A 23,964-nucleotide genomic window follows, 5' to 3' on the forward strand; every position below is an offset into this window, starting at 1 on the left:
TGGACATTCTTGCAGTCAGCATGCCAGTTGCAGGCTCCCTCACAACTTGAGACATCAACAAATTTGTGCACAATATTATTGAGAATTTTCTTTTTTGTGCATATGGAACATTTCTGGGATGTTTTCTTTCAGCACATGGATCAACATGGGATCAACATTTTGCATGTATGTGTTTGTTCAGTATATATACACATACCATGGAAATGTTGAATGCTTGTTTGTAATTGGCTTGACGGGCATTCTAGATCTTGCAATATTTCTCTATAATGCATGATCAAATTCAATGGCTATAGTTCATTCGTATCTGTTCTGTTTGATCTGCTTTTCAAAGCAAAAGTCAAATTGTAAACATTACTGCAACTGTTGAATTCGTTGTTCATAATATCGAGTTAGGACTGATGATTTGGTTAGCTAAACGAGCAAGTCTGTTTGACAAAATGCCGCTCTTTTTCAAAAGGGGCTAAATTAGTTGTTGAGGAACTCATTAGTCAGTCAATCATTAATTAAGTGTTTCACAGACAGGAAATGCAACCATTATTATTTTGTAGGGAGGGATGGGATGAAGAGTTATAATGGTTGTCGGACAGGGTTAAAACATATACGGATTATTTATACATGCCTTGTATGATCTTTTGGCGGCATAGATGTCAGGTCCCAGCTTAGGTCTTAGACCTGTTTGGCTTATATCCCAAAATGTATTCTCTTTAATACAGCACTATCATTTAGCCCCCAAAGGCAAACATCCTCTTTACAATTAGACAGCCAGTCTTGGGGATAAGCTGGCCTCAGAGGGTGTGTAGCCTGATAATGCCAATGTCAAAGCTGTGAGGGAGATGTCAAACCCCACAGATAGGAAAAAGCATTCCGCGTGTCTTGGGCATGGTCAATTATTTGCGGAAGTCTGTACCAAACCTGTCTGCTAAAACATTGAACTTAAGGACATTCCTTCAGGACAAGACACGGTTCTCATGGAACAGAGAACATTAAAGAGAATGGAACAAGTGCTAACTTTTTTCAAACCTGACAGGCCTACTAAGGTGTCCAGGGATGCTTCCGAAAATGACATTGGAACAGTGCGGCTTCAGGAGCATCAAGGTATGTGGAAGCCTGTGACTTATTCGGACTGTTCTTTGACTGATGCTGAACAGCATTCTGTTCGAACAGAAAGGGAGTGCCTAGGGTTGGTTATTGGCTGTGAGAAATTGTACTTTTACATTTATGGCTTACCAAAGGTGATTCTTGAAACATTAACCCCCTATTCCAATCTCTCGACATGCCTCCTTGTATTCAAAGGATGATGATGAGGTTGCAACGCTATGATTTTGTTCTAACTAATGTGCCTGGGTCAACTTTAGTGGTAGCAGATGCCCTCTCAAGGGCTCCACCAGTGGTGACCCAAATTAGCCTCAGTCAGGAGTCTATGGAGAAGGAGGTTTCCTTGCATGTGGACATGGTCATGGAGTCACTTCCTGTATCTGAGCTACAACTAAGGAGAATAGCTGAAGAGACCACAAAAGATCCCATTCTTTGCAAAGTGATGCAGAATCTGGAAAATGGCTGGCAAAAGGGCTCTTGTAAGCAGTAGTTACCACTAAGTGCAGAGCTGTCAGTGGTCAATGGTATGCTGTGGAAGACAAACAGAATAGTGATACCTACTTCAATGCGTCAGGAGATTCAGAGTGCATGAAGGACATCTTGGAGCTGAGAAATGTAAGAGGATGGACAAAGAGTCCTTTTACTGGCCAAATATACATTTTGACATTGAGCACATGGTGGAAATTGTAACACTTGTCAAATTTCATATAGACAACCAAAGTAGCCCATGGTTATGGGAGAGGTACATATCACAGCCTGGGAGAAGGTTGGAGTTGACCTGTTTCACTGCAATGGTAAGGACTACTTGTTGACTATTGACTACATGTCAAATTACCCTGAAATTACACTCTTGTCCAGCACTACAGCATTTTGCACTTTGAAATAATGTTTTGCTAGGTATGGGATCTCTCTAGTGGTGGTTTCTGATAATGCACCCCAATTTGTTTGCAGTGAGTATTATGAGTTTAGACATATAACCACTCATCCGCTATATCCTAAAAGTAACGGAAAGGCTGAAAAAGGTGTGTAAATTGTGAGGAGACTTTAAAAAGGCTTTGTCTTAGAGAGCAGCGCCCTTAGAGTGTGGCCGATCACCTGCAGAAATCCTAATGGGATGCAAGTTGCGTTCCCGGTTGTCTATTCTCTGCAGAATGACTGCCAATCAGCTGTGCAGGACAGGACCCTACAGTTGAAGAGTTTGGCAGCTCAAGATGTGGTTCGAATGCTGCGTCCAGATTCATGGGGTAGAAAAGTTACTCTTTTGGAGGAGGTTGCGCCTCGGTCATATCAAGTCAGGACAGAAGATGGGGCTGTGTATCGGGACACAGGCATACTGTCACAGGGCACACAGGAAAAAGAAAGGAGAACAAATAGGGATAATTATGTGACACCAGGTACTGGGAGTGTGAGAGTAGTTTCTGACATAGTACCTCAGACCCTGCGTAGGTCTCAGAGACCTCCAAAAAGACTGACTATTCAATGGTGATGTTCAATTGACCAAAGCCTGAGAGGCTGACTTACTGAGTTGTTGGTGTTGTTTTGATACTTACTGTGCGGTTGCTACGAATCCTTCTACTCAGGCCATTTCCGGCCTATCCAGAAATGACTTTCCCCAGTTCCTTCTACAAGGGTTAAAGAGTTAATTCAAACAGTTATCTTGTTCAACAAGTTCAAAATCAGACCTCCCCAGAAGGGGAGACATGTTCAATAACTAATCATACACTAACTGGCCTGAGAACATCTTGACATCACAACAAGGGCATGACTAGGTCACTCAAAGGACTCGAAACCTTCGATCATCTAATAGGTGTAATCAAATTACAGCAGGCGCCTACTATATTCTCTCTGAGATTATCCAATTGCTGATGACTTTGTTTTGAACAACACACCTCATTTTGACATCACCACAAATTACTTCAACGATGGCACTCAGACTGTGAGTAACGAATGATAGAGCAGTGGAAGAATTCAGTTTGAGTTGTCAGACAAATGTCTGCCACATTTCCTGGTGACATCATCATTGGAGGACTTCACAATTCATGAATTTGCCTTTTTGACAATCAAATCAAAATGTTATTTGTGCAATGCTTATTTTCAAGCCCTTAACCAACAATGCAGTTTTAAGAAAAATTCCCCCCAAAAAGTAAGAGAGGAGAATACCAAATAATTAAAGAGCAGTAGTAAATAACAATAGTGGGGCTATACAGGGGCTACCGGTACAAATACAATGTGTCAATGTGCGAGGACACCGGTGTCAAGGTAATTGAGGTAATTATTTGCATGTCGAGAGAGTTATTAAAGTGGCTATGCATAGATAATAACAGAGAGTAAAAGCAGTTCGGGGGGAGGGGGAAATTAAAATAGTCTGGGTAGCCATTTGATTAGCTGTTCAGGAGTCTTATGGCTTGGGGTAGAAGCTGTTTAGAAGCCTCTTGGACCTAAACTTGGCACTCCGTTACTGCTTGACTTGCAGTAGCAGAGGGAACAGTCTATGACTAGGGTGGCAGGAGTCTTTGACCATTTTTAGGGCCTTCCTCTGACACCGGCTGGTAAAGAGGTCCTGGATGGCAGGAAGCTTGACCCCGGGGGTGTACTGGGCCATACGCACTACCCTCTGTAGTCCCTTGTGGCCGGAGGCCGAGCAATTGCCATACCAGGCAGTTATTCAATGGTGCAGCTGTAAAACATTTTGAGGCTCTGAGGACCCATGCCAAATCTTTTCAGTCTCCTGCCGGGGAATAGGTATTGTCGTACCCTCTTCAGGACTATCCAGGTGTGCCTGGAGCATGTTAGTTTGTTGGTGATGTGGACTCCAAGGAACTTGAAGCTCTAAACCTGCTCCACCACAACCCCATCGATGAGAATGGGGGCATGATCGGTCCTCCTTTTCCTGTAGTCCACAATCACCTCCTTTATCTTGATCACGTTGAGGGAGAGGTTGTTGTCCTTGCACCACACGGTCAGGTCTCTGACCTCCTCCCTGTCGGCTGTCTCATCGTTGTCGGTGGTCAGGCCTACCACTGTTGTGTCATCGGCAAACTTAATGATGGTGTTGGAGTCGTGCCTGGCCATGCAGTCATGAGTGAACAGGGACTACAGGAGGACACTGAGCATGCACTCCTGATGGGCCCCCGTGTTGAGGATCAGTGTGGCGGATGTGTTGTTACCTACCCTTACCACCTGGGGGAAGCCCGTCAGGCAGTCCAGGATCCAGTTGCAGAGGAAGGTGTTTAGTCCCAGGGTCCTTAACTTAGTGATGAGTTTTGAGGGCAACTATGGTGTTGAACGCTGAGCTGTAGTCAATTAATAGCATTCTGACACAGATGTTCCTTTTGTCCAGGTGTGAAAGGGCAGTGTGGAGTGCAATAGTGATTGCATCATCTGTGGATCTGTTTGGGCGAATTAGAGTGGGTCTAGGGCAGTGGTCAACAACCTTTTGAGTTAAGATCACTTTCTGAGTCAAAATGCATGCCGAGATCTATCGTTCTGATTTATATTTAACATGATTTCAAAAATGTAACCCTATGCAACATTAATCAATTAAAAACAGTACTGTAGCAATGAGTTTTGTACAGTAAGTTGTAGGCCCAATACATTATTACCACATACTGGCTTTGCTTGAATTTACCTGTCAATGCATTGTTATTCGGGACATTTAAAAAATATATATATTTCAAAATTTGAGGTAGGCTATATGATCACACAGGTAATAGATTCATTGTTGTATTTCTTGTGATGCACTTCTAAGTGAGCATACATTTAAGTAATTCACTTTTAATTTTACTGAGCTGATGGTGCCTGAATCTGATAGTCAGTCTCAGCGGAAGGAGAGAGCAACAGTTTTAAGGGTCTGTCTCTCTTCATCCCTCCCCTCTCCCTTTCCTCCACTGACACTGACCAAAAAGGTACACCGTCTTCCAGCTGATGGCGAAACTCGAGTCGCACCACATTATTTCTGCCTCATGCACAAATTCATGCTGTTACTGCTATGAACAGAGAAAGTGAAATATTCCTTGATATTAACAAAGGCCCAATCTGCTAATAACAACAACACAAGCCTATAGATTCACTTTCCTACTCATTCATTACTGCCACACTGCTTGTTGTAGCGCTGAGTGGAAATAGGAAGAACGAGTATTTTATGGGTAATAAAAGTGTTGAATACAAAGTGTTGACAGTGCTAACATTATCTCACTCATAAAAACAGCAGCCCTTTGCTGTATTCGCTGGCAGTCTCTCTCTTGTCATGGTTTTAAACGTTTTGAAGTTTCACCGTGTCAATTTTGCCGAAGCTTTCTTTTATGCCTCCTATGTTACTGCATACACGGTCATCTGAGCAATCTGATTGGGCAGTGTTAGCAAAGTGCACTTGATTTCCTCTCCAGGCCCACCAGGAAGGCAGAGTTTGGACCTTTTGACGTATGAAATGGCAACAGTTTGCCTACCCAGCGCAGCTGAATCGGCTGCACTAACCACCAACAGCCCGAGACTAAAAATAAAAAAGGCTTTATCGTTGGGTTTTTACAGAAATGTTTGGCGATAAACTAGAAATGCCTTGGAGATCGACAAGTCGATCGCAATTGACTGGTTGGTGACCACTGGTATAGGGTTTCTGGGATAATGGGGTTGATGTGAGCCATGACCAGCCTTTCATAGCATTTCATGGCTACAGAAGTGAGTGCTATGGGTCGTAAGTCATTTAGGCAAGTTACCTTAGTGTTCATGGGCACAGGGACCATGGTGGTTTGCTTGAAACATGTTGGTGTTACAGACTCAGACAGGGAGAGGGTGAAAATGTGAGTGAAGACACTTGCCTGTTGGTCAGTGCATGTTGGAGTACACGTCCTGTAATCCGTCTGGCCCAGCGGCCGTGTGAATGTTGACCTATTTAAAGGTCTTACTCACATCGGCTGCAGAGAACTTAATCACACAGTCGTCTGGAAAAATGTTATGCTCTCTTGCATGTTTCAGTTTTATTTGCCTCAAAGTTATTTAGCTCACCTGGTAGGCTCGTGTCACTGGACACCTCTCGGGTGTAGTCTTGTAGTCTGTAATAGTTTGCAAGCCCTGCCACATCCGACAAGCATCAGAGCCGGTTTGGTACGATTTGATCGTAGTCCTTAGTCTTGCCTATTTGATGGTTCGCCAGAGGGCATAGTGGGATTTCTTATAAGCTTCCAGGTTAGAGTTCCACTCCTTGAAAGCAGCAGCTCTACCCTTTAGATCAGTGCAAATGTTGCCTGTGTAACGGATGTGAAACGGCTAGCTTAGTTAGCGGTGTGCGCTAAATAGCGTTTCAATCGGTTACGTCACTTGCTCTGAGACCTTGAAGTAGTGTTTCCCCTTGCTCTGCAAGGGCCGCGGCTCTTGTGGAGCGATGGGTAACGATGCTTCGAGGGTGACTGTTGTCGTTGTGTGCAGAAGGTCCCTGGTTCGTGCCCGGGAATGGGCGAGGGGACGGTTTAAAATTATACTGTTACATTGATGCTGTTGACCCGGATTACTGGTTGCTGCGGAAAAAGGAGGAAGGTCAAAAGGGGGGTGAGTGTAACGGATGTGAAACGGCTAGCTAAGTTAGCGGTGTGCGCTAAATAGCGTTTCAATTGGTTATGTCACTTGCTCTGAGACTTTGAAGTAGTGTTTCCCCTTGCTCTGCAAGGGCCGCGGCTTTTGTGGAGCGATGGGTAATGGCGCTTCGTGGTTGACTGTTGTTGATGTGTGCAGAAGGTCCCTGGTTCGCACCCGGGTATGGGCGAGGGGACGGACGTAAAGTTATTCTGTTACACCTGTAATCCATGGCTTCTGGTTGGGGTCACTGTGGGGATGACATTGTCAACACAATTGATGCAGCCAGTGACTGATGGGGTGTACTCCTCAATGCCATCAGAAGAATCCCGTAACATATTTCATTCTGTGCTAGCAAACCAGTCCTGTAGTTTAGCATCTTCTTCATCTGACCACTTTTTTATAGACTTTGTCACTGGTGCTTCCTGCTTTAATTTTCGCTTGTAAGCAGGAATCAGGAGAATAGAATTATGGTCAGATTTGCAAAATGGAGGGTGAGGGAGAGCTTTGAATGCGTCTCTGTGTGGAGTAAAGGTGGTCTAGAGTTTTTTTTCCTCTGGTTGCACATTTAACATGCTGAAAGAAATGAGGTAAAACTGATATGTTTCCCTTCATTAAAGTCCAAAAGTTCACCTTCAGAGATGAATGTATCAAACCAGTTGCTGTTATAAAAGTGTTTTGTTGTTATGCGCTCTCCTCAAACAATAGCATGGTATTTCGTTGCTTTAATCGCTACTGTAAATTGGACACTGCAGTTACCCGATTAACAAGAATATAAGCTTTCAGCCCATACAAGACAAGTCTATGTCCTGGCTGTTGGCTGTTGTTTACAACGTCATTCTTGTCACATTATCGCATACTGAGCAACAACTCTCCCGGTTTAGCGACACCGATCCCGTAGTTAATTAAGGAAAGGATGCCCCATGCAGGCTTTAGAATGGCCAAATGAAGTCTCAGGGCAAGTCTAAGAGTGATTGTACAATGGAGAAGAGTTCGGGAGTCTTTGCAGCGTGTAGATGGGGCAGGTGTCATTGCCAGAATTATCCAGCTTTGTTGCATTGCTCGGCAAAAATACTCTGTTCCTGCTCCCCTGTCTCTTCCACATTGATACAAATCATAAATTGATGAAGTACTAAGATGTTATTTTAACTTTTTTATTCTTACTTATTTGTAGACACATTTTCAATGATGTATGAAATTGGAGTTGTTCTTCATCAATAAATAATGAAGCAGGTTAATTTCATCTCTTATTCTTATCCAGAGAAATAAGTCCCTAGCGGACAAAACCAAAATGACAGCTTGGTAGACAAAAGAAAGGTGTGGGCGGTTCAAGGGCGGGAAACTCAGAGGATTACTACACTCATAGAAATTGCTAATACTTTACATGAACGGCTGCTCATTCGAAAATAAATTGCAATTTATATTTATGCCCATATGTCGTTGTTGTCTTCTCTGTTGGAATCCGGTCCATCTGCTGGAGAGTTCATCGAAGTCTCTCTGGTTGTGTTTCCCCGAAGATCAGAGTACCATTCAGAAATGTTTTTATAGATTAGATGTTTCGGCGGTTGTCTGTATCCTCGTTCTAGGTTTACGTCATTTCTAGCTGTAGACTAGTAACTTGTGTCTTCTATATTTTCTCACTTATTCTGTACTGAATCGATAGTCTCAGAATTGAACCATTTCCAGCCGTGTAGCCAATGCTCCACGTGGGATTGTTTTCTAGTCTTATAGTTTGTAAAGGTCTTAACCATTCGAGACGTCCGGTTTACTGTGGGTCTCTTTTGCACAAATGTAATTTTCTTCACAAGTGATTTTATACTGTTCTGGGAATAGGGGGCGTTCCATGACGCCGTGTCATGTCTGTGGTCACAGGGGCATGGCCACTGACGAGTTAAACTTTACATGGAAGACAATTCTCCCAATTTAAAGGTTAACATGACATTTACCTACTTTTATTTTTTATCTTATTCTTATACAAGAACAAGATGCAAACCCCATAATTGAGAAATGTACACATTCAGATATATGTGTGTTTCCTGGATCATGAGATCACAAAAGGAAACACACTCGTCATAACTGTCCCTTAAGTGTCTGCAGACCATTCTCACATTCTCAACAGTAGAAATATTGTTTAATTCTCCCATTTTGGGGATTTGGAGTTTGGCCAAGGCTTTGCTTTGGGAGACTCTCTTCCTCAAGACTGCATGGCAGTTTCTACCTGGTACCTGGTAGGAGAGAGAGTGAGAGAGGCGTGGGAGCCATGATGTACAACCAGAAAGGGCCACGAAATGACACCTCTTTCTCTCTCACTCTCAATCTTTCACTCTCACCCTCTCTACATCTATCTCTCTCTCACAACTGCTCACACTTAGAAGGGTTAAATGTAGGCACATACTACAAAATAAGGCCCTGTCATGCCAAATAATGTCCCCCGGCCAAATACTGTGCCCCTCTACGTCACAATGGGAATCGATAAACTATTAGTGTCCGTTGCTATATCAGTGGTATGATTCCCTAATGATTCAAATTTTGGAGATCATTGCAGACAAAATTATGTTCTTTTTATCATCACTATGCAAACAAGGCTGATTTCCACAGCAATTTCACTGTTTACAACTTCTTGATACTACCCATACCGCATGCGGGAGCGTAATCATAGCCTCAAACTAATTAGCATAACGCAGCGGACATACATTTTCCTAGAAAATGTTCCTATTCATGAAAATCACAAATGAAATATATTGAGACACAGCTTAGCCTTTTGCTAATCACACTGTCATCTCAGATTTTTAAAATATGCTTTACAGCCAACGCTAGACAAGCATTTGTGTAAGTTTATCATGGCATATTGCTATGGCTAGGCTCTGCTAGCATTTGTCAACATTTTCACGAAAATAAGAAAAGCAATCAAATTAAATCATTTACCTTTGAAGAACTTCAGATGTTTTCACTCAGGAGACTCCCAGTTAGATAGCAAATCTACAATTTTTTTATTTTTTTGTAGACGAAATAGCTCCGTTTGTTCTTCACGTTTGGCTGAGAAATCGACCGGAAAATGTAGTGACTACAACGGCAAACTTTTTTCCAAATTAGCTCCATAATATCGACAGAAACATGGAAAACATTGTTTAGAATCAATTCTCAAGGTGTTTTTCACATATATATTCAGTAATATATCCGTCGGGACAATTGGTTTCTCATAAAAAGCGATTGGAAAAATGGCTACTTGTGTACTTTACGCCAGATTTTCTGCAGGAGCCATCATGTGACCACTTGCTAAATGTGGTCCCTTACGGCTATTCTTCAACATAAATGCGTAAAAAGACATCACAATAACGTAGACACCTTGGGGAATACATAGAAAACGTAAGCTCATTCGTAGCTCATTCACAGCCATATAAGGAGTCATTGGCATGAGGCGGTTTCAAAAAATAAGGCACTTTCTGATTGGATTTTTATCTGGGTTTCGCCTGTAACATCAGTTCTGTTGCACTCACAGACAATATCTTTGCATTTTTGGAAACCTCGAGAGTGTTTTCTATCCAAAGCTCAATTATATGCATAGTCGAGCATCTTGTCGTGACAAAATATCCCATTTAAAACGGGAACGTTTTTTTATCCAAAAATGAAAAGTTAATTAGTTATAAAAGGTTAAAAAATGAAAACAATTTGAACTACTTGTGGGTACCTTGTTAACATTACAACATGAAATCCATGTCTTAAACATTGCTATAGTGCCTTGCAAAAGTATTCATCCCACTTAGCATTTTTCCTATTTTGTTGCATTTCTACCTGTAATTTAAATGGATTTTTATTTGGATTTCATGTAATGCACATACACAAAATATTCAAAATTGGTGAAGTGAAATGAAAATATTTACTTGTTTAAAAAATATATAATAATTAAAAACTGAAAAGTGGTGCATGCATTTGTATTCACCCCCTTTGCTATGAAGCCCCTAAATAAGATCTGGTGCAACTAATTACCTTCAGAAGTCACAGAATTAGTTAGATTGCACACAGGTGGACTTTATTTAAGTGTCACATGATCTGAAAGAACCCCAGATTCTGCAAGACTACTAAGCAAGGGGCACCACCAAGCAAGCAGCACCAGGAAGACCAAGGAGCTCTCCAAACAGGTCAGGGACAAAGTTGTGGAGAAGTACAGATCAGGGTTGGGTTACAAAACAATATCCGAAACTTTGAAAACCCCCAGAGCACCATTAAATCCATTATTAAAAACTGGAAAGAATATGGCAACACAACAATCCTGCCAAGAGAGGGCCGCCCACCAAAACTCACAGACCCGGCAAGGAGGGCATTAATCAGAGAGGCAACAAAGAGACCAAAGATAACCCTGAAGGAGCTGCAAAGCTCCACAGTGGAGATTGGACTATCTGTCCATAGGACCATTTAACCTGTTACTCCTACCCCCTACTTTTTCGAACATTCTGTTAAAAATCGCGCAACATTTCAGCGCCCTGCTACTCATGCCAGGAATATAGTATATGCATATGATTAGTATGTGTGGATAGAAAACACTCAGACATTTATAAAACTGGTTAAATCACGGCTGTGACTATAACAGAACGTGCGTTTCATCAAAAAGTGCAGGAAAATCTGATCACTGAAAATGGGAAAATATATCCATGCGCCACTTCAACCAATTGTTAAACGTGAACCACATTAAATGAGGCAGAGGTTGCAATACCTACAGCTTCCACACGATGTCAAGAGTCTTGTCATTTCCCTACTATTTGTTTCTTGGTCAAACAGACATAAGGCAGCGCAGTTCTTCCGGTCTCCGACCGGATATTTTGGTTGAGATTTACCCGGACATTATTTCCAGACGTACAGCTATAGAATATACATCGCCTCGTGATAAATTTGATCGCTTATTAACGTTTACTAATACCTAAAGTTGCATTACAAAAGTATTTCGAAGTGTTTTGTGAAAGTTTATCGTCGACTTTTTTAATTTAAAAAAATGACGTTACGTTATAAAACGCTATCTTTTTAATTGATCACACAGTCTTCATAGATCGATATCTAGGCTATATATGGACCGATTTAATCGTAAAAAAGACCCAATAGTGATGTTTATGGGACATCTAGGAGTGCCAACAAAGAAGATGGTCAAAGGTAATGAATGTTTTATAGTTTATTTGTGCGTTTTGTGTAGCGCCGACTATGCTAATTATTTTGTTTATTTTGCGCCGACGACACAACAGTGGTAGGCCTGATCAACGACAACAACGAGACAGCCCATAAGGAGGGGGTCAGAGACCGGGCCGTGTTGTTGTCCTGGCACCACCTATCCCTCAATGTGATCAAGACAAAGGAGATGATTGTGAACTACAGTAAAAATAAGACCGAGCACACCCCCATTCTCATCGACGGGGCTGCAGTGGAGCAGGTTGACAGCTTCAAGTTCCTTGGTCTCCACATCACCAACAAACTAACATGGTCCAACCACACCAAGACAGTCGTGAAGCGGGCACGACAAAACCTATTCCCCTCAGGAGACTGGAAAGATTTGGCATAGGTCCTCAGATCCTCAAAAGGTTCTATTGCTGCTCCATCGAGAGCATCCTGACTGGTTGCATCACTGCCTGCTATGGCATCTGCTCGGCCTCCGACCACAAGGCCCGACAGAGGGTAGTGTGAACTGCCCAGTACACTGGGGCCAAGCTTCCTGCTATCCAGTACCTCTATACCAGGTGGTCAGAGAAATGCCCTAAAAATGGTCAAAGACTCTAGCCACCGTAGTGGCCGGAGTGCCAAGTCTAGGTCCAAGAGGCTTCTAAACAGCTTCTACCTCCAAGCCATAAGACTCCTGAACATCTAGTCAAATTACTACCCAGACTATTTGCATTGCCCCCCCCTCCCTCCACACCCACTGCCACTCTCTGTTGTCGTCAATGCATATTCACTTTAATAGCTCTACCTACATGTACATACTACCTCAACTAACCGGTGCCCCTGCATATTGTCTCTGTACCGGCTCCCCCCTGTATATATTGTACTTTTTTACTGCTACTCTTTAATTACTTGTTACTTTTATCTCTTCTTATCCGTATTTTCTTTAAAGTGCACTGTTGGTTAGGGCCTCGTAAGTAAGCATTTCACTGTAAGGTCTATCTATACCTGTTGTATTTGGCACATGTGACTAATAAAAGTTGATTTGACTTGACTTCACACAAGGCACCAGTGTAGAAAGTAGTATTGTAGCTTTTATTGCATAGATATTTTAGTACTGGTGACCACAGTTGGACCTATTATTGGACAGTTCACAGTTAAGTTTAGTGTAGAACAATCTTGTCTACCATTCGGCTTTTTCCGAAACAATTTAGACTGGGAACGAGGTTAGTGTCGAATGCAAGGTCAGCAGGAAGTAGGAATCTCAAACCGAGGCATCATGGGAAGAGGGAAGGATCTTGGCAGAATAGTATGAGATAGTGAGATGAGGCCTGGTCCAGGACCGGTGGAAAATTCCCGATCGTGTGTGACATTCAGACTGGAGGTGTGTACTCACCTCTGGAACACACTCCTATAACTCAGGAGTGGGACATTCCTGAGGGGAGAAGAATGTGATGAAGCCATATGAATGGAGCTTTTGATTCCAGATAAGGTGATAACATCAGCAAAGGCCCAAACAGCATGTTACTGTGTTTATGTGTTTTAGCTTTTATGGAGATTGAGTGGGTAAAAAGGTAAAGGAATAGTTTATTTAAATGTGAGACACCTAGTTTGGTAATTTTTATTTTGTCTTTGATTGACACCAAAAGAAAACATTTCTGTCTAATGTAATATGCGAGACACCAAGCTTTGCTAGGGTGTATTGTTACTTTTTTACTGGAACGAGTTTGATTGACACTTGGTTTTGTTTGAAACTTTACTTATTTGATTGACAGGTGGGTGCTGTTTGAGGGGATCAACTACCGGGGTGCTCAGATTCTGCTGAAGCCCGGTGAGGTGCCTAATTGGCGCACGTTCAGTAGCTGGCAGCGAATCGGACCCCCGCGCCCACTTATCCAGGTGAAAAGCCATCTCAAATGTGATTATGTGATTATGTGGGGCACACAGAGATTAGGCCAGGATTCAATCCAAGGCGCGTTAATAGAGCTGCACACTATAACAGCCATTTAAAGGGAATTTATGCTTGCGAACAAAATGCGAGCTCTACAAAATTCAGGAAAAAAAACACTTTTTAAAAGGTGTTTTTTCAGCTATCTAGTGCACTGCTCTGTAACAGGCCTAGGATTGAATCCGTGCCTAAGCATATTAATGGATTTGCATAATGTTCTCCAATGTTGTGAGCAAAGGCCCTGGATTGCAGACATACAACACATGACCAAAAGTATGTGGACATCTGCTTGTCAAAAATCTCATTCCAAAATCATGGGCATTAATATGGAGTTGGTCCCCCCTATGCTGCTATAACAGCCTCCACTCTTCTGGGAAGGCTTTCCACAAGATGTTGGTATATTGCTGCAGGGACTTGCTTCCATTCAGCCACAATACCTTTAGTGAAGTCGAGCACTGATGTTGGGCGATTAGGCCTGGCTCGCAGTCGGCGTTCCAATTCATCCCAAAGGTGTTCGATGGGTTTGATGTCAGGGCTTTAGGCAGGCCAGTCAAGTTCATCCACATTGATCTCGACAAACCATTTCGGTACGGACTTCGCTTTGTGCACAATGGCTTTCTACTTACTGAAACAGGAGAGGGCCTTCCCCAAACAAAGTTGGAGGCACAGAATCATCTACAATGTCTCTGTATGGTCTAGCGTTAAGATTTCCCTTCACGAAGGGACCTAGACAAACCATGAAAAACAGCCCCAGACCATTATTTTTCCTACACCGCTCCAGCCAATGATGGGCATTGTGCTTGTGGATCTCAGGCTTGTGTGCAGCTGCTTGGCCATGGAAACCCACTTCATGACGCTCCCGACGAGCACATTGAAAGTCGCTGAGCTCTTCAGTAAGGCAATTTTACTACCAATGTTTGTCTATGGAGATTGCATGGCAGTGTGCTCAATTTTATACACCTGTCAGCAACGGGTGTGGCTGAAATAACCGAATCCACACATTTGAAGGGGTGTCCACATACCTTTACATATATAGTGTTTTTTGAGAGCATTTTGAACAGAGAACTAAACAGAGGCACTGTGTGTGTGTGTGTGTGTGTGTGTGTGTGTGTGTGTGTGTGTGTGTGTGTGTGTGTGTGTGTGTGTGTGTGTGTGTGTGTGTGTGTGTGTGTGTGTGTGTGTGTGTGTGTGTGTGTGTGTGTGTGTGTGTGTGTGTGTGTGTGTGTGTGTGTGTGTGTGTGCGTGTGTGTGTGTGTGTGTGTGTGTGTGTGTGCGTGTGTGTGTATCCATGCATGTCCATTTGTGTGTATATCCATGCGTGTGTGTGTTACCTGAGCAGCGACAGGTGTACTTCCGGTTGATATTGAAGACGTCAATCTGATGCGTATCCAGTTAATGGAGGAGAAGGGCGGAGTCAAACAGATCTGGATCTATCAAGACGGACATCTCCACCGCAAGGTATGTTAGCAACCATTGTCATGGCAACGGGGTGTTCAGAGGAGTAGGTGGACAGGCCAGGAAAGCCCTAAATTTAGTGCTGTGGCATATCAAGCTTTTGAGCAGGGGTATTTCAATCTGAGCCTGGAGTAGTTGGTTTTCTTCTCTATCTGATAAGGAATTGTACCAGGTATCTTAGTTCTAATCAGTCCTTGATTGGAGGGGAAGAATAAAAATCAGCAGTGGAAATAGATTTGAGGTCCAGATATAAATATCCCTGCACTAGAACCTTCTTTGTAGGGTTTTGCGCAAAAATGGTTGTCAGACGCAGTTCTTGGTTAATACATTTTCCCTTGGGGATTTTTAAGTATTCTACCTATTTAGTAGTCTATGTCTCGAGCGTGGGCTGCACCTTCACCTACTTATAAACTCAGCAACAAAAATAAAAATCCTCTCACAGTCAACTGCGTTTATATATTATAAGCCAAGTTGAAGCATTTGGTCCCCTTGATTCTCCTCCGATAGCTCTTTTTTCTCATGTGCCTTGTCCATGTTCAGTCTCACCTTGATTGATAATAGAAATATGCAATTATATTTCATATCATTACAAATACATCTACAAACACAACAAAAAAAGAAACGTCCTATCACTGTCAACTGTGTTTATTTTCAGCAAACATTTGTATGAACATAAAAGATTCAACAACTGACACAAACTGAACAAGTTCCACAGACAGAAATGGAATAATGTGTCCCTGAACAAAGGGGGGGGTCAAAATCAAAACTAACAGTATGGCCACCAGCTGCATTAAGTACTGCAGTGCATCTCCTCCTCATGGACTGCAACAGATTTGCCAGTTCTTGCTGTGAGATGTTACCCCACTGTTCCACCAAGACACCTGCAAGTTTTTGGACATTTCTGGGGGGAATGGCCATAGTCCTCACCCTCCGATCCAACAGGTCCCAGACGTGCTCAAAGGGATTGAGATCCTGACTCTTCGATGGCCATGGCAGAACATTGACATTCCTGTCTTGCAGGAAATCACGCACAGAATGAGCAGTTTGGCTGGTGGCATTGTCATGCTGGAGGGTCATGTCAGGATGAGCCTGCAGGAAGGGCACCACATGAGGGAGGAGGATGTCTTCGCTGTAACGCACAGCGTTGAGATTGCCTGCCATGACAACAAGCTCAGTCCGATGATGCTGTGACACACCGCCCCAGACCAAGAGGACCCTCCCCATCCAAATCGATCCCGTTCCAGAGTACAGGCCTCGGTGTAACGCTCTTTCCTTCGACGATAAACGCGAATCCGACCATCACCCCTGGTGAGACAAAACCACAACTCGTCAGTGAAGAGCACTTTTTACCAGTCCTGTCTGGTCCAGTGACGGTGGGTTTGTGCCCATAGGCAACGTTGTTGCCGGTGATGTCTGGTGAAGACCTGGCTAACAACAGGCCTACAAGCCCTCTTTCCAGCGTCTCTCAGCCTATTGTGGACAGTCTGAGCACTGATGGAGGGATTGTGCGTTCCTGGTGTAACTCGGCAGTTGTTGTTGCCATCCTGTACCTGTCCCACAGGAATGATGTTCGGATGTACCGATCCTGTGCAAGTGTTGTTACACGTGGTATGCCACTGCGAGGACGATCAGCTGTCTGTTCTGTCTCCCTGTAGCGCTGTCTTAGGCGTTTCCCAGTATGGACATTGCAAATTTATTGCCCGCCGTCCTCATGCCTCGTTGCAGCATGCCTAAGGCACATTCACGCAGATGAGCAGGGACCCTGGGAATCTTTCTTTTTGTGTTTTTCAGAGTCAGTAGAAAGGCCTCTTTAGTGCCAAAGTTTTCATAACTGTAACCTTAATTGCCTACCGTCTGTAAGCTATTAGTGTCTTAACTAACGACCGTTCCACAGGTGCATGTTCATTAATTGTTGATGGTTCATTGAAGCATGGGAAACAGTGTTTCAACCCTTTACAATGAAGATCTGTGAAGTTATTTGGATTTTTATGAATTGTCTTTGAAAGACAGGGTCCTGAAAAATGGACGTTTTTTTGTTGTTCGCTGAGTTTAGTTTATAATTCCAGAGAAGCACTGAACGAGGCCTTGTAACTTCACATAAATTGAGGCTTTTGGAATGTTTTCCATCACATTCCTCATGGATTATGGACCAGGATCCAGCACCCATCTATATTTTGAGTGTAGAATAACTTTTGAGTGAGCAGGCACAATTTTTCTCATGTGTGGTTTACTGTCTATAGTTTTGGTATGTATGTATGCTGCACAAATTATTTCCTCTTTAGAGCGTAATACAGTTTTCCTATCTAATCTTCTACTCTGTCTGTGTCCCCGTCTCCAGATGCTTGAGGATTGCTGTGTTGCTCCATCCGCTATACCGCCGCATCCGACCTTGCTCCTGGAGGTCAATGGTGAGGCAGAAACAGATTCAGATTGGGATCAACTTTATTATCCCACCAGGGGGAAAGTCATTTGGTCATGTACTAAAAAGCTAATACATAAAACATGAAAACACAGAATCGAAACAATAGAATTCATTCAAAGTGCTATAGCTACACATTTGAAGTGAAAGTGCAATATGCTGTATCCTCGAGAAACAACAACAGACATGGGTTATCAGGGTCATATTCACTAGGCCATAGTGTGCACTGATGAATAGGACCCATGTTTGCTGAATTCCAAATCGACCCTCAGCCCTTACTTCCCTGCCACTCCTGTAGATCTGAGAGGATTGGACAGATAGAAGCAATATATATATATATATTTTTTTTTTTCTTTTTACTTTTATTTAAAGTCAGTTTAGAACAAATACTTATTTGCAATGACGGCCTAGCCCGGCCAAACCCAGATGATGCTGGGCCAATTGTGCGCCGCCCTATGGGACTTCCAATCACAGCCAGATGAGATACAGTTTGGATTTGAACCAGGGACTGTAGTGACGCCTATTGTCCTGAGATGCAGTGCCTTAGACTGCTGCGCCACTCTGTATTTCCACCCAGCCAATCAGAAGACAAGAGAAAGTGCCTATGCTGTAGTGATCTGGGCATCCATTTGGAATCCAGTGTCACTTAATATTCACTGGTTTCACTTCATTGTCCCCCACAATGAAATCGGAGGGGGGACTATGGATCTTTCTCCGCGCATTCGTACGTTAATACGCAATATCTCAGAAACCACTGGCCCAAACTTGGGTGAATTATGCATCTTGCCATAAAGATCTGTCATTTACAAAATGACACTGATTGTCCCAAGGGGGGAGCTATAGTAATCAACTAAAATTCCAAACTTTGAACAAGTACTGTATATCTCCTGTCCCGTTTGAGCTTGAAAAAGCTGGATTCTGTATTATGTCAAGTTTAGAGACGGAAAGGGTTTGAATATCCTTTCTCCCTTATTTAGATGCACTATTGTAAAGTGACTGTTCCACTGGATTTCATAAGGTGAATGCACCAATTTGTAAGTCGCTCTGGATAAGAGCGTCTGCTAAATGACTTAAATGTAAATGTAAATGTACTTAAGGTCATCACTTATCTGTACGTGATTAGGTAGATGAAGCCGAGGTTTCTACTTGGTTTCTTTCACTGATCCAACGTTGGCCGATAAGTGATTGCCTCAAGGAATGGAGGAAGGATGCATTTTATGGTATTGAAATAAGGCCCAACTGAAACCTTTTGTCTGTTTTAACAGATGGACAACACTACGACAACAAGCTGATGATTCTCAGCGTGTTTGATCCAAACAAACCCAACCAAAGCTGGAGAGTGGAGATACTCTGAGATCTTGTTGTGAGAAGACAAAAATGGGTGAAGTCACTGAGGTACAGCTCGCCGAGGGGCCTCAAAGCTCTGTGGCGCAACTGGAGAGTGGGCCCCATTTAGGCCTCAAGGACAAGATGCCTCTGGAACAGAACATTTGCTGCTGGAAGAGGAGCTCATATACAGTATACTCTTTCCTTTGAGGTCAACAAGGAAAATATATTGACGTTCCAGGAAAATCTGTAATATTGCATTATTCTTTACATACAAACAGGGACAAAGCAATAGTATTCATTACTCCAAAACGAGAAAGGGGACTCAGAAGAGTAAACTTGAAATACTTTACCTATGCATTAATATTATCTGATAACATAGTTATGAGGTTGACATTGTCACTTTTTTTAATGAATAAAAGTATTTTTGACATTTTATTACAGCCCAAATGTGAATAAATATATTACAATGTGATGGGTCGATACCTTGTCACTAAAATATTTGGAATAACAAAATACCTAGCAAGGTTAATAGTAACAAAATTTGCAGTAATGAATTCTCAACACACACAAACCCACAAATATACCAAAATATACTGTAAATAGATTGCCTTTGTCGAACAAGCAGTTTATCTGGAGAAACAGCTCTGGGGTAAGTTTCCCCTAGGTTAAGATCTAGGATCAGCTTCCCCTTCCCGAATCCTTACCTTAACAATTAGTGGGAAAAATGCATAACTGACTCATGATCAGCGTATAGGGGCAACGTCACTGCAGGAACACAAACAATGCATCCCAAACATTGTTGGGTTTCTATTGGACAAATGCAGGTGTGCTTATGTCCATTTTGATCCTTTTTTCCGTTTAACCCCCTTAGGTTGATGTCCGTGCCCCTACAGAAATCTAATTAGCATAATAAAATAAATCCCCATCAAAATCTGTCAGTTTATGCTAGAGACAGTTTTGTTTAGCAATGGATGCGTCTCATTTCACCGCATCCGCCTATGTCGCACTTCCGTGGTGAAAGGTGACATCCCTAAAATCTGTATTTTCACAAAATCGGCTATAGAATCGGAAGTATTTGACCTGAAAACTATTATGACACCTCCATGGAAAGATGACTCTCTCTCCGTTTTGCTCTATGACCTCCACAAGTGTCAGAAGACTCGTTTGAAGTCGGTACAGCCGATCAGCCAAATTCTGTCTAATGTCCCAAACATTTGGGCTACACACTAATATGTGCAAAGGAGAGACTCTCACGGACATATACATGTTGGTTGTTTTGCTCTAAGACGCCCACAGGCCTCACAAGACTTGTCTGAAGGACCCTCAGTACCAGTTGAAAAACAATTCTGGAAGTATAAATGCAGACTGTTTAAAAAACGTTTTTCAATTGATTTTGCAGAATGAATAAACCACTGATCACAGTCAAACACAGTTCACTTTCACAGCAGCCACATAACATTATCACTTTGCTCATTGTATATATAATTCCTTCTCGCATCTACGCGCTCTCTTCCTCTCACCATTTCCCTTCACTTGTGGACTTCATTGCACAACACATCAGCTTCTGTGATTTCCAAGACAAACCCTCATATCAAAACCGCTAACCTCGACACACAGCCTATATCATTGTCGTCAGGATAGCTAACAGATCTAATGTGTGAGTAAACCTGCTACAATCATGTAGTACAGTGTACAGCCAGCAAGCAGTTCAGCAGTTACACTGGCGACCACATTGGCAATACATGTATAAAACAAAAAGCTTACCTTGACTTGGAAGAGTTCCAGTGTTGGACAGCCATAGGCAGCCAGCTAACATAGTATCCCTTTGTTTGAGCCGGGTGTTTAATGAGTGTTAACTTCCTAGCTACATTCACTAGCTAAGTAAGTGAATGTGAAAAAATACAAGGAAATATAGCTAGCTCTCTCTCTCTCCTGCTCTCTGCCTTGCTTCTGCTTCATTATTGAATAAATTATTTTGTTCAAAACAATTCAACTATTGTTTTTCTCTCTGTAACTACTCACCACATTTTATGCACTGCAGTGTTAGCTAGCTGCAGCTAGCTGTATGCTTCCAGTACTAGATTAATTCTGATTCTTTGATTGGGTGGACAATATGTAAGTTCAAGCTGCAAGAGCTCTGGTACGTTTGAGGACGTCCTCCGGAAGATGTTATAATTACTGTGTAAGTGGAAGGTCGTGAGAACCATTAGCCTCCTAAGTTTTGTACTGAAGTCAATGTACCCAGAGGAGGACATAAAATAGCTGTCCTCTGGCTACTAAACCATGATGCTACCCTACAGAGAGCTGTTGAAGTTTTAAGTCTGTCATGTTTTGTCATTAATTATCATGTCTTGTCCCTGTGCTTCCCCTTCTATTCGTTTCCCTCTGCTGGTCTTATTAGGTTCTTTCCCTCTTTTTATCCCTCTCTCTCCCCCTCCCTCTCTCACTCTCTCGCTCTCTCTTCTCTCTATCGTTCCGTTCCTGCTCCCAGCTGTTCCTATTCCCCTAATCATCATTTAGTCTTCCCACACCTGTTCCCGATCCTTTTCCCTGATTAGAGTCCCTATTTCTCTCCTTGTTTTCCGTACCTGCCCTGTCGGATCCTCATCTATAATTCACCGTGCTGTGTCTATGTTTTGCCCTGTCGTGTCGTGTTTCCCTCAGATGCTGCGTGGTGAGCAGGTGTCTGAGTCTGCTAGGTTCAAGTGCCTTCCCGAGGCAACCTGCAGTTCTCGATCAAGTCTCCAGTCTGTTCTCGTCTTTACGAGTAGTATTATGCTTTTTGCTTTGTAAAGTTTCTTACTGGATTAAAAACTCTGTTTTCGCCAAGTCGCTTTTGGGTCCTCATTCACCTGCATAACAGAAGGATCCGACCAAGGAATGGACCCAGCGACTACAGACGCTCGTAACACTGCCGTCGAGATCCAAGGAGCCATGCTCGGCAGACACAAGCAGGAATTGTCTGCTGCTCGCCATGCCGTGGAGAACCTGGCCGCTCAGGTTTCCGACCTCTCTGGACAGTTCCAGAGTCTTCGTCTCGTGCCACCTGTTACTTCCTGGCCTGCCGAGCCTCCAGAACCTAGGGTTAATAACCCACCTTGCTACTCCGGGCAGCCCACTGAGTGCCGCTCCTTTCTCACCCAGTGTGAGATTGTGTTCTCTCTCCAACCCAACACATACTCTAGAGAGAGAGCTCGGGTTGCTTACGTCATTTCACTCCTTACTGGCCGGGCCCGAGAGTGGGGCACAGCTATCTGGGAGGCAAGGGCTGATTGTTCTAACAATTACCAGAACTTTAAAGAGGAGATGATTCGGGTTTTTGACCGTTCAGTTTTTGGTGGGGAGGCTTCTAGGGCCCTGGCTTCCCTATGCCAAGGTGATCGATCCATAACGGATTACTCTATAGAGTTTCGTACTCTTGCTGCCTCTAGTGACTGGAACGAGCCGGCGCTGCTCGCTCGTTTTCTGGAGGGACTCCACACAGTGGTCAAAGATGAGATTCTCTCTCGGGAGGTTCCTTCCAGTGTGGACTCTTTGATTGCTCTCGCCATCCGCATAGAACGACGGGTAGATCTTCGTCACCAGGCTCGTGGAAGAGAGCTCGCATCAACGGTGTTTCCCTGCTCCGCATCGCAACCATCTCCCTCCTCTGGCTCTGAGACTGAGCCCATGCAGCTGGGAGGGATTCGCATCTCGACTAAGGAGAGGGAACGGAGGATCACCAACCGCCTGTGCCTCTATTGCGGATTTGATGGACATTTTGTTAATTCATGTCCAGTAAGAGGCCAGAGCCCATCAGTAAGCGGAGGGCTACTGGTGAGCGCTACTACTCAGGTCTCTTCATCTAGATCCTGTACTACTATGTCGGTCCATCTACGCTGGACCGGTTCGGGTGCTACATGCAGTGCCTTGATTGACTCTGGGGCTGAGGGTTGTTTCATGGACGAAGCATGGGTTCGGAAACATAACATTCCTTTCAGACAGTTAGACAAGCCTACGCCCATGTTTGCCTTAGATGGTAGTCATCTTCCCAGTATCAGATTTGAGACACTACCTTTAACTCTCACAGTATCTGGTAACCACAGTGAGACTATTTCTTTTTTGATTTTTCGTTCACCTTTCACACCTGTTGTTTTGGGTCATCCCTGGCTAGTATGTCATAATCCTTCTATTAATTGGTCTTGTAATTCTATCCTATCCTGGAACGTATCTTGTCATGTGAAGTGCTTAATGTCTGCCATCCCTCCCATTTCTTCTGTCCCCACTTCTCAGGAGGAACCTGGCGATTTGACAGGAGTGCCGGAGGAATATCATGATCTGCGCACGGTCTTCAGTCGGTCCCGAGCCAACTCCCTTCCTCCTCACCGGTCGTATGATTGTAGTATTGATCTCCTTCCGGGGACCACTCCTCCTCGGGGTAGACTATACTCTCTGTCGGCTCCCGAACGTAAGGCTCTCGAGGATTATTTATCTGTGTCTCTTGACGCCGGTACCATAGTGCCTTCTTCCTCTCCGGCCGGGGCGGGGTTCTTTTGTTAAGAAGAAGGACGGTACTCTGCGCCCCTGCGTGGATTATCGAGGGCTGAATGACATAACGGTTAAGAATCGTTATCCGCTTCCCCTTATGTCATCAGCCTTCGAGATTCTGCAGGGAGCCAGGTGCTTTACTAAGTTGGACCTTCGTAACGCTTACCATCTCGTGCGCATCAGAGAGGGGGACGAGTGGAAAACGGCGTTTAACACTCCGTTAGGGCATTTTGAGTACCGGGTTCTGCCGTTTGGTCTCGCCAATGCGCCAGCTGTTTTTCAGGCATTAGTTAATGATGTTCTGAGAGACATGCTGAACATCTTTGTTTTTGTCTATCTTGACGATATCCTGATTTTTTCACCGTCACTCGAGATTCATGTTCAGCACGTTCGACGTGTTCTACAGCGCCTTTTAGAGAATTGTCTCTACGTAAAGGCTGAGAAGTGCTCTTTTCATGTCTCCTCCGTTACTTTTCTCGGTTCCGTT

General features: G+C 43.5%; 1 protein-coding gene across 1 annotated transcript; it reads left to right on the forward strand.

The window, feature by feature from the left end:
• Positions 1 to 1,528: 1,528 nt before the first annotated feature.
• LOC123994459 (beta/gamma crystallin domain-containing protein 1-like) lies at positions 1,529 to 19,378 on the forward strand. Its single transcript, XM_046297071.1, has 5 exons — positions 1,529 to 1,710; positions 13,575 to 13,698; positions 15,087 to 15,205; positions 17,541 to 17,610; positions 18,887 to 19,378. Exons 3-5 carry the CDS (start codon positions 15,128 to 15,130, stop codon positions 18,973 to 18,975), a joined length of 237 nt encoding a protein of 78 aa, XP_046153027.1. The 5' UTR covers positions 1,529 to 1,710; positions 13,575 to 13,698; positions 15,087 to 15,127; the 3' UTR covers positions 18,976 to 19,378.
• Positions 19,379 to 23,964: the final 4,586 nt, after the last annotated feature.

The sequence above is a fragment of the Oncorhynchus gorbuscha genome, linkage group LG14 (assembly GCF_021184085.1).
Source record: "Oncorhynchus gorbuscha isolate QuinsamMale2020 ecotype Even-year linkage group LG14, OgorEven_v1.0, whole genome shotgun sequence".
Classification (NCBI taxonomy): Eukaryota; Metazoa; Chordata; class Actinopteri; order Salmoniformes; family Salmonidae; genus Oncorhynchus; species Oncorhynchus gorbuscha.